The sequence below is a fragment of the Gorilla gorilla genome, chromosome 16 (genome assembly GCF_029281585.2).
Source record: "Gorilla gorilla gorilla isolate KB3781 chromosome 16, NHGRI_mGorGor1-v2.1_pri, whole genome shotgun sequence".
NCBI lineage: Eukaryota > Metazoa > Chordata > Mammalia > Primates > Hominidae > Gorilla > Gorilla gorilla.
In genome coordinates, this window is record NC_073240.2 from 50,953,507 (window position 1) to 50,971,468 (window position 17,962).

Here is a 17,962-nt window from a genome sequence, read left to right on the forward strand (position 1 = left end):
AATTCAGAGCTCAAAGACAAGGTCTTCGAATTAACCCAATACAACAAAGACAAAGAAAAAGATTAAGACAATATAAACAAAGCCTCCAAGAGTCTGGGATTATGCTAAACGACCAAACCTAAAAATCATTGGTGTACCTGAGGAAGAAGAGAATTCTAAAAGCCTGGAAAATATATTTGGGGGAATAATTGAGGAAAACTTCCCCAGCCTTGTTAGAGACCTAGACATGTAAATATGAGAAGCACAAAGAACACCTGGGAAATTCATCACAAAAAGATCTTCACCTAGGCACAGTGATCAGGTTATACAAAGTTAAGATGAAGAAAAGAATCTTAAGAGCTGTGAGACAGAAGCACCAGGTAGCCTATAAAGGAAAACCTATCAGATTAACAGCAGATTTCTCAGCAGAAACCCTACAAGCTAGAAAGGATTGGGGACCTATCTTCAGACTCCTCAAACAAAACAATTATCAGCCAAGAATTTTGTATCCAGCAAAACTAAGCATCATATATGAAGGAAAGATAGAGTTGTTTTCAGACAAACAAATGCTGAGAGAATTCACCATTACCAAACCCCTCCCCCCACCACAAGAACTGCTAAAGGGAGCCCTAAATCTTGAAACAAATCCTGGAAACACATCAAAACAGAACCTCTTTAAAGCATAAATCACACAGGACTTATAAAACAAAACTACAAGTTAAAAAGCAAAAACAAAACAAAACAAAAAAAACAAAGTACACAGGCAACAAAGAGCACAATAAATGCAATGGTACCTCACATTTCAATATTAACATTGAAGGTGAATGGCCTAAATGCTCCACTTAAAAGATACAGAACCACAGAATGGATAAGAACCCACCAATCAACTATCTGCTGCTTTCAGGAGACTCACCTAACACATAAGGACTCACATAAACTTACAGTAACGGGGAGGGAAACGGTGTTTCATGCAAATGGACACAAAAAATGAGCAGGTGTAGCTATTCCTATATCAGACAAAACAAACTTTAAAGCAACAGTGGTTAAGAGAGATGAATAGAGACAGCATAGAATGGTAAAAGGCCTTGTTCAACAGGAAAATATCACAATCCTAAATATATATGCACCTAAGACTAGAGCTCCCTAATTTATAAAACAATTACTAACAGACCTAAGAAATGAGATAGCAACACAATAATACTGGGGGACTTCAATACTCCACTGACAGCACTAGACAGATCATCAAGACAGAAAGTCAATAAAGAAACAATGAATTTAAACTATACCTTGGAACAAACAGACTTAACAGATGTATACAGAACATTTCATCCAACAACCACAGAATATACACTCTATTCAACAGCACAAGGAACTTCCTCCAAGATAGACCATGTGATATGCCATAAAACAAGCCTCAATAAATTTTAAAAAATTGAAATTATATCAAGCACTCTCTCAGACCACAGTGGAATAAAACCGGAAATCAACTCCAAAAGGAACCTTCAAAACCATGCAAATACATGGAAATTAAATAACCTGATCCTGAATGAGCTTTGGGTAAAAACGAAATCAAGATGGAAATTCAAAAATTCTTCTGAATGATAATAATGACACAAACTATCAAAACCTCTGAGATTCAGCAAAGGCGGTGCTAAGAGGAAAGTTCATACCCCTAAACACCTACATCAAAAAGACTGAAAGAGCATAAACAGACAATCTAAGATCACACCTCAAGGAACTAGAGAAATAAGAACAAACCAAATCCAAACCCCAGCAGAAAAAATGAAATAACCAAGATCAGAGCAGAACTAAATGAAATTGAAACAAACCAACAAACAAAAATACAAAGAATACATGAAACAAAAATCTGGTTCTTTGAAAAGATAAATAAAACTGACAGACCACTAGAAAGATTAACCAAAAAAAGAAAAGAAAAAAAAATCCAAATAACCTCACTAAGAAGCAAAACAGGAGATATTACAACTGACACCACTGAAATGCAAAAGATCATTCAAGGCTACTATGAACACCTTATGCACATAAACTAGAAAACCTAGAAGAGATGGATACATTCCTGGAAAAATACAACCCTCCTAGCTTAAATCAGGAAGAATTAGATACGCTGAACAAACAGTGAGATTGAAATGGTAATTTAAAAATTACCAAGAAAAAAAAGTCCAGGACCAGACAGATTCACAGCAGTATTCTACCAGACATTCAACAAAGAATTGGTCTCCCTCTCCCTCCTCCTCCCCCTCCCCCTCCCCCCCCCCCCCCTTTGCACAGTCTCCCTCTGATGCCTAGCCGAGGCTGGACGGTACTGCCGCCATCTCGGATCACTGCAACCTCCCTGCCTGATTCTCCTGCCTCAGCCTGCAGAGTGCCTGGGATTGCAGGCGCGCGCCCCCACGCCTGACTGGTTTTCGTATTTTTTGGTGGAGACGGGGTTTCGCCATGTTGGCCGGGCTGGTCTCCAGCTCCTGACCGCGAGTGATCTGCCAGCCTCGGCCTCCCGAGGTGCCGGGATTGCAGACGGAGTCTCGCTCACTCAGTGCTCAATGTTGCCCAGGTTGGAGTGCAGTGGCGTGATCTCGGCTCGCTACAACCTCCACCTCCCAGCCGCCTGCCTTGGCCTCCCAAAGTGCCGAGATTGCAGCCTCTGCCCAGCCGCCACCCCGTCTAGGAAGTGAGGAACGTCTCTGCCTGGCCGCCCATCGTCTGGGATGTGAGGAGCCCATCTGCCCCGCCACCCAGTCTGGGAAGTGAGGAGCGCCTCTTCCCAGCCGTCATCCCGTCTAGGAAGTGAGGAGTGTCTCTGCCCGGCCGCCCATCGTCTGGGATGTGGGGATCGCCTCTGCCCCGCCGCCCCATCTGAGATGTGAAGAGCGCCTCTGCCCGGCCGCGACCCCGTCTGGGAACTGAGGAGTGTCCCTGCCCCGCCACCACCCCATCTGGGAGGTGAGGAGCGTCTCTGCCCGGCCGCCCCGTCTGAGAAGTGAGGAGCATCTCCACCCGGCAGCCGCCCCGTCTGGGAAGTGAGGAGCATCTCCACCCGGCAGCCGCCCTGTCCGGGAGGTGGGGGGCCGCCCCCGCCCGGCCAGCCACCCCGTCTGGGAGGTGGGGGGCAGCCCCCGCCCGGCCAGCCTCCCCATCTGGGAGGTGGGGGGCAGCCCCCACCCGGCCGCCACCCCGTCTGGGAGGTGGGGGGCGCCTCTGCCCAGCCGCCCCATCTGGGAAGTGAGGAGCCCCTCTACCTGGCTGCCACCCCGTCTGGGAGGTGTGCCCAACAGCTCATTGAGAACGGGCCATGATGACGATGGTGGTTTTGTCAAATAGAAGAGGGGGAAATGTGGGGAAAGGAAAGAGAGATCGGATTGTTACTGTGTCTGTGTGGAAAGAAGTAGACATGGGAAACTCCATTTTGTTCTGTACTAGGAAAAATTCTTCTGCCTTGGGATGCTGTTGATCTATGACCTTACCCCCAACCCCATGCTCTCTGAAACATGTGCTGTGTCCACTCAGGGTTAAATGGATTAAGGGCGGTGCAAGATGTGCTTTGTTAAACAGATGCTTGAAGGCAGCATGCTCGTTAAGAGTCATCACCACTCCCTAATCTCAAGTACCCAGGGACACAAACACTGCGGAAGGCCGCAGGGTCCTCTGTCTAGGAAAACCAGAGACCCTTGTTTACATGTTTATCTGCTGACCTTCCCTCCACTATTGTCCTATGACCCTGCCAAATCCCCCTCTCTGAGAAACACCCAAGAATGATCAATAAATACTAAAAAAAATTTAAAAAAAAACCGAATTGGTACCAATCATTTTAACACTATTCCACAAGATAAAGAAAGAACCCTCCCTAATTCATTCTATGAAGCCAGCATCACCCTAATACCAAAGCCAGGAAAGGACGTAACCAAAAGAAGAAAACTATAGGCCGATATCCTGGATGAACATAGATGCTAAAATCCTTAACAAAATACTAGCTAACTAAATCCAACAACATACCAAACAGATTATCCACCATGATCAAGTGGGTTTCATACCGGGGATGCAGGGATGGTTTCACATACTCAAGCCAATAAATGTCACACATGACATAAACAGAATTAAAAACAAAAATCACATGATCATCTCAATAGATGCAGAAAAAGCATTCAACAAAATCCAGCATTCCTTTATGATTAAAACTTTCAGCAAAATCGGCATACAAGGGACATACCTCAATGTAATAAAAGCCATCTATGACAAACCCACAGCCAGCATAATACTGAATGGGGAAAAGTTGAAAGCATACCCTCTGAGAACTGCAACAAGACAAGGATGCGCACTGTCACCACTCCTCTTCAGCATAGTACTGGAAGTCCTAGCCACAGTAATCAGATGAGAGAAACAAATATAGAGCATCCAAATTGGTAAAGAGGAAGTCAAACTGTCACTGTTTGCTGACAATATGATCATTTACCTTGAAAACACTAAGCACTCCCTAGAAAGCTCCTAGAACTGATAAAAGAATTCAGCACAGTTTCCAGATACAAGATTAACATACACAAATCAGTAGCTCTTCTACATACCAACAACGACCAAGCAGAGAATCAAATCAAGCACTCGATCCCTTTTACAATCGCTGCAAAAAAAAAAATACTTAGGAATATACATAACAAAGGAGTCAAAAGACCTCTACAAGGAAACTACAACACACTGCTGAAAGAAATCATAGATGACACAAACAAATGGAAACACATCCCATGTTCATGGATAGGTAGAATCAATATTGTGAAAATGACCATACTGCCAAAAGCAATCTACAAATTCAACACAATCCCCATCAGAATACCACCAATCTTCACAGAATTAGAAAAAAAAATTCTAAAATGTATATGGAACCAAAAAAGAGCCCACATAGCCAAAGCAAGATTAAACAAAAAGAACAAATCTGGAAGCATCACACTACCTGATTTCAAACAACACTATAAGGCTATAGTCACCAAAACAGCGTGGTACTGGTATAAAAATAGGCACATAGACTAATGGAACAGAATAGATAACCCAGAAATAAACCCAAATATTTACAGCCAACTCATCTTCCACAAAGCAAACAAAAACATAAAGTGGGGAAAGGATACCCTTTTCAACAAATGGTGTCTGTGACAATTGGCTAGCCACATGTAGGAGAATGAAACTGGATCCTCATCTCCCACCTTATGCAAAAACCAACTCTAGATGGATTAAGGACTTAAACCTAAGACCCGAAACTATAAAAATTCTAGAACATAACATTGGAAAAACCCTCTAGACATTGGCTTATGCAAGGATTTCATAACCAAAAACCCAAAACCAAATGCAATAAAAACAAAGATAAATAGCTGGGATCTGATGAAACTAAAGAGCTTTTGCACAGCAAAAGGAACAGCAGAGTAAATAGACAATCCATAGAGTGGGAGAAAATCTTTACAACCTATACATCTGACAAAGGACTAATATCCAGAATCTACAACGAACTCTAACCAGTAAGAAACTAACAAATCTAATCAGTAAGAAACGAAGAAACTAACCAACGAATCTAATCAGTAAGAAAACAACAAACAATCCTATCGACAAGGGGGCTAAGGACATGAATAGACAATTCTCAAAGGAAGACATACAAATGATCAACAAGCATATTAAAAAATGCTCAACATCACTAATGATCAAGGAAATGCAAATCAAAACTACAATGTGATACCACCTCACTCCTGCAAGAATGGCCATAATTAAAAAATCAAAAAACCGTAGATGTTGACATGGATGTGGTAAACAAGAAACTCTTCTACACTGCTAGTGGGAATGTAAACTAGTACAGCCACTATGGAAAACAGTGTGGCGATCCCTTAAAGAACTAAAAGTAGAACTACGATTTGATCCAGCAATCCCACTGCTGGTATCTAACCAAAGGAAAAGAAGTCATTACACAAAAAAGATACTTGCACACGCATGTTTATAGCAGCACAATTTACAATTGCAAAATTGTGGAACCAAGCCAAATGCCCATCAATCAATGAGTGGTTAAAGATACTGTGATATATATATGTGTGTACATATGTATCACAGTATATATATATATCATAGTATAAAGAGAGTGTATATATATACCGCAGAGTATATATATGTATATATATATACCACAGAGTATATATATATATATATACTGCAGAGTATATATATGTATATATATATACCACAGAGTATATATATATATATATATATACTGCAGAGTATATATATGTATATATATATACCACAGAGTATATATATATATATATATATACCACAGTATATAGTGTGTGTATATATATACTGCACAGCATATACATATACACTATATATAAACATTGTGTATATACACACACACAATGGAATACTACACAACCATAAAAAGGAATGAATTAACAGCATTTGCAGTGACCTGAATGAGATTAGAAACTATTATTCTAAGTGATACAACTCAGAATTGGAAAGCCAAACATCGTATGTTCTCACTGACATGTGGGAGCTAAGCTGTGAGGATGCAAAGGCATAAGAATAATACAACGGACTTTGGGGACTTGGGAAGAGTAGAAGGAGGGCAAGGGATAAAAGACTACAAATCTGGTGCAGTGTATACTGCTCAGGTCATGGGTGCACCAAAATCTCACAAATCACCATTAAAGAACTTGCTCATGTAACCAGATACCACCTGTACCCCAATAACTTATGGAAAAATAAAATATTTTTTAAATTAAATTAAAAAATAAAAAACAAAATAAATAATAAAATCCAAAAAAGAGTACATTGTGACTGGGATGGAGAGTATGTGCGTTGCAGTGGGATATTGAAGAAGAGAGAGAAAGCTGTTGAAAAAATACAAACCAAATCTGGAGAATTAGCACACATATTAGCACTAGAAACAATGATGATTTCATTACAAGTTTTCCCTGAGTTAGAATTCAACACCTAATCAAAGACATTCTGGTCAGAACTAAAGAGGGCAAACATCTTTTTCTCAAATTATAAATTGTCCTGACTGTGTAGCAAGCACAACTGGGATGCCAATGCAAGGGTTCCCTGCTCTGTCATGTCTAATATCAATAATCAGTTGTTCTCAGTCTCACCTTTTTTTCATTCTCCAAAAAGAGGGTCAATCTTATCACATACCACCTCCATCAAACCCTTGCCATTTTGTTTGCTGAATACCTGCACATCCTGTATGTCTATACTCAAATGGTACCATGCTAGACAGTCAATAGGATGACAGGCACCCACATTTCAAGAAATGTGATTAACTTATGGCAACAACAGTCAGAGATTATTCTTCCCACAAACCACTGAATGAGTCAGTCACACAAAATTTCTATTTGTACCAAGTATGTAATGTCACAAAAATCACAAGCTTCATAATCTATAATTTTTTGTCAAGAATGGCCCTGCGCATTAGGTGCCTCAAATTCTACAAAATTAACACAAGTCACTGTGAGAGCTCAGTACACTTCTCAAAGCTACTCAGCCAATGCATGACAGGTAAAGACTCAAAATCAGGTCTTCTGGCTTCAAGTCTCACAGTCTTTTCTATTACTTCATTCCAGGAAATTGAATTCTAGTTACGAAGGCAAAACTAACAGGTAAGAAACAATCAAAAGCCAACCTATGCGATGGGTTTATAAGTTCAGTACAAGGGCTGGATCAGCATGGGCTGGAAGATTTAAAGGAAAATGTTTGGGAATACTTTTTTTCACATGAACTCTACATGGAAGTGTAAAACAAGTATATGAGCTGTTTTGATTGGAGCTAGGGTAGGATCCTCCCAGAGCCCCTTTCCCACTCTATGCAATGAACTCTCCTCAGGGCTTCTCAGCCACTAGGGCTCTACCGGGTAGTTTGGAAGCCAATGGACTAAATCAGTAGTTCTCAAAGTATAGTCCCTGGACTAGCAGTGTCAGCAATACCTGGTAACTTCTTAGAGATGTGAATTCTTTGAATCAGAAATTCTGGAGATGGGGCTGAATGAACTATATTTTAGCATGTTCCCCAGGTGATTCTCAGACTTGTAAAGTTTGAGAAATAGTGAACTACTTCATCTCCATAAAGTAGGAAGGGAAGCCACCTGCTTTAAAAGAACATTTGAGATTGGGATTGGAAACTTTGAAGGGGGTAGGGAAGGTCTGGGACTGCCATTAGGAAGCCTTCTCTCAAATAGCAGAGATAGATGATAGGGATGAACGTCCTGACCAAGGCTAGAAGGTGTCAGTATGCACACCCAGTAATCCTGTCTTGCCCCTAAACTTCTCCTGCAATACCTAGCTAGAATAGGACAGAAGACAGTGGGCATTTGAGGTCATCTATACCTGGATAGAAAGTTTAAGGAAAAGAGGGGTCTAGGAGGCCACATTGAAGTGACTGGCCAGGAAGGGACCAAAATCTTGATAGAGGAAATGAGTAGGCTCAGTAATGTCAGAGAAAGGGAGAAGTGGAATGAGGAGGCTTAACTAAGCCTATGGGGACGGAGAATCTCCATGTCTGAGATCTCAGTGCTGACAAAATCCTAAATTACATCAAAGTCCAAGATCTGGCTCTATTTCATATTTCCCTGTGGAATTTATGTTACTGAATAGACAAACTTGTATAAAAACAATTTCTATATGGTATAAAAACCCAGACAAAAGTTGCAGTTTTCTACATTCAAAAATATTTTTAATGTTTTTATTTTTATGTTTGTGAGAATTTGCAAGATTATTTTGTTTTGTTTTTCATATGAGATGGGGTCTCACTGTGTTGCCCAGTCCAGTCTTGAACTCCTGGCCTCAAGTGATCCTCCTCCCTCAGTCTCCCGAGTAGCTGGAATTACAGGTGCATGCCCCCACACTTGGATAATTTCTGTACTTTTTATGTGTTGGTGTAACATTGTCTTCATCTTTTCTTGGAAAGGGCTATATGTTTATTGTTACTGTCTTTAAAATTGTGGTAAAATATGCATAACATAAAAATTAACTATTTTAACCATTTTTAAGTGTACAGTTCAGGTATACTTTTTTAGTGCCAAAAATGTCATTCTTCTATAAAATAACAAATATACTGTGATGGGGGAGGGGGTTGTTCTTACTAGAAAAATTAAGAAGTCATTACTTTTTTTGAGTCCCTAACTTGGTTTCGAAATATAACACGGGACTAAGAAATTCAGGAATCAAACAACTACTGCCCTAAAGGAGAGTTGAGATTTACAGGGTTAGGATGGTCAGGGGTGGAAAGTGGTAATAACAAGCCAGTAGAAAGAGGAAGGTGCAGGGCATTTTTAGGAGTGTGCAGACCAGACTTGCTAAAAACAAAGTGCACTTGAAAAGGAACAGTTAGAATTAAGTTTTGGTCCATTTTAAAATATTTCATACCTAATAATGTTTGGTTCATAGCAGCAACTCAATAAATATTTGTCAATTGAGTGTAGTGAAAGCTTGAGTGAGATTCAGAAGAGCCAGAAAATAAAGTTAAAATTTCATTTTATAGACCAGAAGTTCCCAAGAGATGTACCAAGAATGGGCAGCCAATGTGCTAAGCTATCGATCACCTTTCAAAGGAGTCAGGCAGAAGCCAGGGCATCTGGTCAACTCTAGGCCAGGTATGTTCTAGTATGCTGTACAAGTACAAACTGTCTACAGGTGTCATTGGTGGAAGACAATAGGAAGCGATGGGGAACCACTAAAGATAATTGAGCAGTGGAGATATAAGACGGCAGCAATATTTCCAGGAAGACTATTGCTGTGATTTTAATGTTCATGTCCCCTACAAAATTCATATATTGAAATCCTAACCCCCAATGTGATGGTATTAGGAGGTAGAGCCTTTGGGGAGTAATTTGATCATAGGGCAGAGCCCTCATGAATGGGATTAGTGCCCTCATAAAACAGGCCCCAGAGAGGTAATTTGTCCCTTCTACCAAACAGTACACAGTGAGAAGGCACCATCTATGAGAAAGTAGCCCTTCACCAAACACCACATCTGCTGGTACCTTGATCTTAGACTTGCCTCCAGAAGTCTGAGAAATAAATTTCTGTTGTTTATAAACTACCCAGCTTACAGTATTTTGTTATAGCAGCCCAAACAGACTAAGACATCTATTAACCTCGTGATAAAGCAAGAGCTGGATCCCAGGCTCAAAGCTGGAATCACTGGGACTCCCAAGGTATATATTATAGACATTTGCAAATTACTTCCCCAAGTTTACTCTCCCTAACCCCACTTTTTAATAATACCCTAAAACGTTCCACAAAATGGCCTAGGTGAAATTGATTATACTCTCACCCCCATGGGTGAGCGCTGATTGGCTTAAAACAACTAGCACCTTTTTCCCCAGGACCCACAGACATTGGTTCAGAAATGGGTGCATAATCCAGTCAGGGATTTTTTTTTTTTATGAGAACTCCTAAGAAAAAGATTCCTGTACTTCTCTCTGAAGTTGAGCCAGGAAGCATGTACTCCTAAGGGCTGTTGGCAGCCATCTTTGGACAAAAACCAGAGAGCCTGAATGAGAACAGAGGAGGTGCAGAGGAGAAATAGTGAAAGCAAAACTAGATCCAGGTGTCAGCATTTAAAATCCTTGATGTCTTAGCCCCGGACTCTCCAGTTACTGCTTAAATTCCTGTTTCTGCTTCAGCTAGCTTGGGTCTTGTTTTCTTTTACTTGTAACTGAGGTTAAAGTGATCCTCAGAATAAGAGGGGAAAAAGTGGACCCTTGTGGTAATCTAGCACTCTGGGTAGACAGTAGCTGTTCAAGGAAGAGAAAAGAGGGGTGCAGGTGGCTACACAGAAGTGACTAGCCATCAAGGGACGAGGATGGCATTGGGATGAAAAAGGAAGGGCTGGCTCTGAGCTTCAACATGAAAGAAGTGCACATGAGAATGGTTTCTGTCGGGCCGTCACTTTGGTTAATTCTACTGCTTTCTCCTCAGGGATGATGAAGGCCCCCAGCTCATCCCCAGGGAAATGATGCAACCAGGTAGCTGGATCAGAAATGAAAAGGTCAGGAAAAGGGAAAGGTTGCTTGAGCAGTTACTAGGGATAAGAAAAGGAGGCTAAAAAACGGCAGGGGGTGGCCTGGAGGGAATGTGAAACATTTTTGTGTGTTTTACACACACCGAAAAAAAAAGAGGACATGGACAGAAACCTAGAGAATAGGAGGACAGCATAATATAGTTACTAAGAATAAGCTAAGAGTTGGTTCCCCGGGACCAAACAGATACCATTTCCAAAACCCACGAATTACTTACCAGCTGTCTCAATTCACCTAAGCTTCCCTTTCTTGTCTGTAAATGAGCATGAAAGTGCCACCTGCATAAAATAACTGAGGCTCCCAAAATGTAACATAGGGAAGCTCCTAGCAGCGTGTCTAGGAGGAATAAGCATTATCTGTATTTATCGTATCAAATTAAGATAGAGGAACACAGGAGGACAGTAGAGGATGAAAATAAAACACTACTTAGATCCTGACCCTCCTCAGTGGCAAGTAGTGAGCATTCACTTCGTACAGAAGTAGCACTAAGGCAAATTAAAAGAAAGGTTCACATTTCCTCTAAAAGAAATGGTTTTTGAGACATGCCAATACCACTTACTCAATGTCCTCTGTACTATACCATTCTCTGACAGAGCCACTTACTAAATGTGTGAACTGTGCTGACAACACTTGCCAACTTTCAGCATGAGGGAACAGCAGGATCACTTAACAGAACAAAATCGTAAAATAATGTCAAAGCTTGATTTCAGGTGGTGCGGTGTCGCACTGCTCTTCATGAAATCAGGACTCCCCCGACCAGGCAGGGCCGACTAGGTTAGAGTGTCCTGCCCTCACTCACCTGGCAGGGCTTGGGATGAGCTGGACGTGACTGCCACGGGCATTTCTGTTCAACCTTGAAGCCTTCGCTACAGGAGACCGCCTGGCAGTCGGGCTGGGAAGCAAATCTGAGAAACAAAGAGAGACCAGGCGGAAAGCCCTTGGGACCAGGAAGGAGAGATGAGATTCTGCTTTGGCAGTGGCACCTGGTACCCGCTATTAATAAATAATAGGACTGTCTGACATTTATAAGGCACTTTATCGGTAATAACAGTGTCATCTCCATAAGCCATTCTATTAGTGGTAACAAATAATAGCCCCACGCCTGCATTATCTCCTTCAATATTCCCAACGTCCGCTAAGCGCGTCTCATCACCATTTAAAGAAACCGTGGCTCCTAGAGGTAAAGTACTTCGGTCACAACGCAAGGAGGTCCAGACTTGACCCCAGACCTCCAGACTCGAGCTGGGAAGTGGCCGAGGCTCCCGGTGAGCCGCAGGGCAGCCTGCCCAGCCCCGGGAGGACCGCGTGGGAGGGCCGGGAGAGCAGGTGGCTGCCCCCCACAAGGGGGCGGGCTCAGCCGGCCGGTCCCGCCCGGAACCCCCGGCAACGCGCATACGACTACACCTGCTCCGGAGCCCGCGGCGGTACCTGCAGCGGAGGAGCTCTGTCTTCCCCTTCATCTCACGCGAGTCCGGCGTCCCGCCGCGTGCGCCCCGGCGCAGCCCGTCAGTCCGCCCGGAGCCTGCCCAGTCGCCGCGCTGCACGCCCGGGGTGACCCTCTGCCCTCGCTGGGACAGAGGGCCCCGCAGCCGTCATGCTTTCCGCCATCTACACAGTCCTGGCGGGGCTGCTGTTCCTGCCGCTCCTGGTGAACCTCTGCTGCCCCTACTTCTTCCAGGACATAGGCTACTTCTTGAAGGTGGTCGCCGTGGGCCGGAGGGTGCGCAGCTACGGGAAGCGGCGGCCGGCGCGCACCATCCTGCGGGCGTTCCTGGAGAAAGCGCGCCAGACTCCACACAAGCCTTTTCTGCTCTTCCGCGACGAGACTCTCACCTACGCGCAGGTGGACCGGCGCAGCAATCAAGTGGCCCGGGCGCTGCACGACCACCTCGGCCTGCGCCAGGGAGACTGCGTGGCGCTCTTTATGGGTAACGAGCCAGCCTACGTGTGGCTGTGGCTGGGGCTGGTGAAGCTGGGCTGTGCCATGGCGTGCCTCAATTACAACATCCGTGCGAAGTCCCTGCTGCACTGCTTCCAGTGCTGCGGGGCGAAGGTGCTGCTGGCGTCGCCAGGTGAGCCCCGAGGATCGCCCTGCCCTGGCACCAGGGCTTCTCGGCGCCTTGACTGACGAGCCACAGCGTGGCATAAGGGGTTCGCAGAGGGAGGTTCAGATCGGAACTGTAGGTATAGAAAAAGGTTGGCAGTGTTTCCTTGAATCGCAAATAATGATCTTTTAGGACCACCTGTTGTGGAAGCTGATTATGCGCCAAGTTCTGTGTTAAGCACTCTGCAGGCAGTGTGGTTTTTAATCCTCACAATGGGTAGGATTTGTTATAGGACTTTTATAGATGAGACCACTGAGGTCCTGAGAGGTGAAGCCTCATGCCCAGCCATCTATCTCCAAATTCCAAGCTCTTAATCAATACTTATAACATCTGCATTAAAATGCAGAGGATCTCGAGTGCGAACTCTAGTGGATCCAGAGGGGCTCTTCTCACCTCTGCTGCTTGACTGGCTGTGTGATCATGGGAAAGTCACTTCTCCTCTCTGTCCCTTGGTTTGCTCCTCTCTAATGAGGCAGGCTTCAATGTTGCTTCCAGCTCTCAACTGCTGTTAGCATCCCTGTCCCCTCCCTGCAGAACAAAGGTGACCCCACCTGATCCCCAGAGAGAAGATATTGGGGATCTGCTACAGGACCCTTGTGAGCCCCCACTGCATCTATCACAATAGTGACCCTTTCAGTTCTGTGGTTAGCTCCTGCCACATTTCAGCCAGACTTGAAATAGTAACTTAAGTGATGACAAGGTCAGGAAGTGACAGAGAACCTGTTACTCACAGGGCTGATGGCTTTCCCCTCCCAGAGAGCTTGTCTCTGCAATTGAATAAGGACCAAGGGTTCCTTCTCTCAGTCAGTAAAAAGAGGCCTACCCAGGAGTGGGCTGAAAGACCTAGGTGACAGGGTAGGGGTCTAGGGAGCCGAGGAGCCTCAGCTTTCTAGAATGCATTTCTGTGCTAAGCCCTATAGTAGATGCTTTTATTACCCTGGGAGATAACATATCACTATCCCCATCATCACCACCACCATTATACAGTTGAGAAAACTGAGGCTTAAAATTCCAACCTAGCTCTATCCAACTTCGAAGCCATGCTCTTTCCTACATCTCTTTTTTTTTTTTTTTTTTTTTTTTTGACAGTCTTGTTCTGTTGCCCAGGCTGGAGTGCAGTGGCGCTATTTCAGTTCACTGTAACCTCTGCCTCCCAGGCTCAAGCAATCCTCCCAGCTCAGCCTCTCAAGTAGTTGGGACCACAGGCATGCACCACCATGCCCAGCTAATTTTTTGTTATTTTTGGTAGAAACAGGGTTTCACCATGTTGCCCAGGCTGGTCTCAAACTCCTGAGATCAAGCGATCCACCCACCTTGGCCTCGCAAAGTGCTGGGGTTACAGGTGTGAGCCACCACACCCAGCCTCTTTCCTACATCTTATTGTTTTCCTCTGCATGGATGTAAAATGTTAAGTGTGCTGGAAGGGATGAAGTGTCCACTTGCTCTACCCCTTCATTTCATAGCTGGGGAAACTGAGGCAAGCTAAGCGGGTTACAGAAAGATGAAAGGTTAATTCACTTGTGAGAAACCAGGAATCTTACACACCTGCTTCATGTGGCATGAAATAAATAATCCAAAAAATACAGGCTTTGTATAAAAGTTTAAAAGCAGAAAGCCAAATTTTAGGCTGGGCGCAGTGGCTCAAGCCTGTAATCCCAGCACTTTGGGAGGCCGAGGCAGGTGGATCACTTGAGGTTAGGAGTTCAAGACTAGCCTGGCCAACATAGCAAAAACCCCGTCTCGACTAAAAAAAAAAAAAATTAGCTGGGCATGGTGGCGCGTGCCTGTAATCCCAACTACCTGGGAGGCTGAGGCAGGAGAATCACCTGAACCCAGGAGGCAGAGGTTTCAGTGAGCCGAGATCATGCCACTGCACTCCAGCCTGGGGGACAGAGTGAGACTCCATCTCAAAAAACAGAATGAAAAAAAGAAAGACAAGTTTAAAGGTGGCAACATTATTTGGAAGAGATGGTCCTTTCAAGAAAATTCCCATTAATTTCTTGCTGCCTGAGAAAAGCGATAACTTCACTACTTTGTAACTAGAAGACTCTCCTAAGCCTATTACTTTACCAGCTTGCTTGGAGGGAAATTATTAACACAGTGATCTTTGTACCACTTCAGGAAGCATTTAAATTCTGTTTATCACTTTAGTATCCCAGGCCCCCTGAGAGGGAGGTCACAGGGTTTGGAGTTTTGTTGACAAAGAAGTTCAGGATTAAATGACCCTAATACAGTTTGGTTCTGCAATAAAGTCAGAATTACAACCAGATACCCTCTTCCCACCCAGCTAACAGTTGTCTGCCATAGAGCTATGTGTTTACATAGAGAATATATGGGAATTTCTATATTAAACTCAAACGTGAACCAGACTTTACAGTGGACCTAAGGCACTCTCTGGACAGTCAACTGACCTCTGAGGGAGGCCACATATTTGAAAAAAAATCAGTTTTTCCAAATCACTGAGATACCTTTGCACATGAAGCAAAATTACAGTCTGTCACAGAGTTGCATGTTTACTAAACATGCCCATGGGAAAATATGTTGAATGGACTGATTCTTAGAATTCTTTGGTGTTGGAAGGGACCTTAGAGATATTCTAACCCTATAATCCTGTAAGTTTAATGAATGTGTTATACTTTTAAAAAAAAAGTTTACAGAAGAAAGTTTAATAAGCCTAAGAATCACCTAGGAAGCTTACTTTTTTTTTTTTTTTTTTGAGACGGAATCTCGCTGTTTCACCCAGGCCAGGCTGCTGTGGCGCGATCTCGGCTCACTGCAAACTCCACCTCCCTGGTTCACGCCATTCTCCTTCCTCAGCCTCCTGAATAGCTGGGACTACAGGCACCCGCCACCATGCCCAGATAATTTTTTGTATTTTTAGTAGAGATGGGGTTTCACCGTGTTAGCCAGGATGGTCTTGATCTCCTGACCTTGTGATCTGCCGGCCTTGGCCTCCCAAAGTGCTGGGATTACAGGCGTGAGCCACCGCGCCTGGCCGGAAGCTTACTTTTAAAAACATTCTGAGGCTGGACACTATGGCTCACTCCTGTAATCCTAGCACTTTGGGAAGTGGAGGAGGGAGGATCACTTGAGCCCAGAAGTTCGAGACTAGCCTGGGCAACATGATGAAACCCCGTCTCTACAAAAAAAAAAAATACAAAAATTAACTGGGCATGATGGTGAGCACCTGTGGTCCCAGTTACTGGGGAGGCTGAGGTGAAAGGATTGCTTGAGCCCGGGAGATTGAGGCTGCACTGAGCTCTGACTGTGCCTCTACACTCCGGCCTGGGTGATAGAGTGAGACCCTGTCTCAAAACAAAAAAACAAAATTTCTGAGATCATCCCCAAAAATGCTGATTCAGTAAGACTATGTTGGGGCCCAGGAATGTGTATTTTTATAAGAAACCCCACCACAAACCCCAGGTGATTTTGAAACAAATTGTCTGAGGACTAGGCTTTGAGAAACAGTTGAGTTTCCCATTGTTTTTCATTGTTGTTTGTTTGTTTGTTTGTTTTTGAGACAGAGTCTCGCTCTGTTGCCCAGGCTGGAGGTGCCGTGGCGCGATCTCGACTCACGGCAACCTCCGCCTCCCAGGTTCAAGCCATTCTCCTACCTCAGCCCCTCAAGTAGCTGGGACTACAGATGCCCACCACCATGCGCAGCTAATTTTTGTTATTATCAGTAGAGATGGGGTTTCACCATGTTGGCCAGGATGGTCTCCATCTCTTGACCTCGTGATCCACCTGCCTCGTCCTCCCAAAGTGCTGGGATTAGAGGTGTGAGCCACTGCTACTGGCCTTCTCATTGTCTTATAGCTGTATAAACAAAGGCCTAGAGGGATGATATGAATTGCCCATGATCAAGTGGATAGTTAGGAACAGAAAGGTAGAGATAGAACCCAAATATTTTTTTCTCACTTACGAGGCACTGTTTATTCTATCACACCATCTTGAACATGATACATAAATGTCAGTTTGATTCCATACTTTGAGTTTCAGCCCAGGGCTTGTGGACTAGTAAGAGCTCTTGAGCTCCATCTGTCAGTCAAATTCTGCAGTATATGTAAAGGACCAGCACAGAGGCATTTATCATGAGGATTGATCCAGTTGTTACGAATTTGGGGGTTTCTTTATAACACTTAACAGGACTCAACCCTATCAGGAATTTCAGTACTCAATTACTCTTTTCAATTTTACTATAGTTACAGAAAGTCAAGACTCATAAACACTTCCCTGAATCAAGCAGCAGCACTGTTTCCCAGAGAATATGACTTTCTCTCTGTTGTACATTTCAGGATCATTCTCCAGGGCAGGGTATGATCTAGGTAATCACATGGGAAAATTGTCTCCAAGGATAAGAACCTGTATCAATGTTGTAACTAATAAAAGCCACATGGCTGGGCCAGTAGTTTTTCACCCAACTTTCCAAATACAGAATATGGGTAAAACAGTAAAACATATTTTATTTCACACAATATGGGATATTTTATAAAAATCTACAAAAGAGGCCTGAAATAGTACATTTGTTCCATTTCCATTTATCCTAGCATCAAGACCATCAATAAACTAGCTCTTCCACTGGGTAGATAACCCAGGTCTCCTGAAGGTCCCTTCATCAGCTCACTGGCAGGGTATACACTGCCTAATTCAACACAGCCATGCGAGGCTCCCACAGTGTAGGCACTACTCTTATGCAAGGCTTTAGTAACAGTTAAAGATACTCTCTGTTGGAAAACTGAGTCCTAGGTAAGTTATAAAACGTTCCAGATTACCTTTGACCTGGTTTTGCAAGGTTGCAGAAAACAAAATTTGACCACCTTTA

General features: G+C 43.6%; 1 protein-coding gene across 2 annotated transcripts in view; it reads left to right on the plus strand.

Moving 5' to 3' along the window:
* Positions 1-12,375: 12,375 nt before the first annotated feature.
* SLC27A2 (solute carrier family 27 member 2) overlaps positions 12,376-17,962 on the plus strand; it is a 54,084-nt gene continuing 48,497 nt past the window's right edge. The window contains exon 1 of one of the 2 annotated variants that reach the window (XM_004056173.5): positions 12,376-13,107. In XM_004056173.5, coding sequence (XP_004056221.4) covers positions 12,630-13,107 — 478 coding nt within the window. In that variant the 5' untranslated portion in view covers positions 12,376-12,629. The remainder of the gene's footprint in view (positions 13,108-17,962) is intronic. The other variant, XM_055362987.2, reaches the window with a different exon arrangement.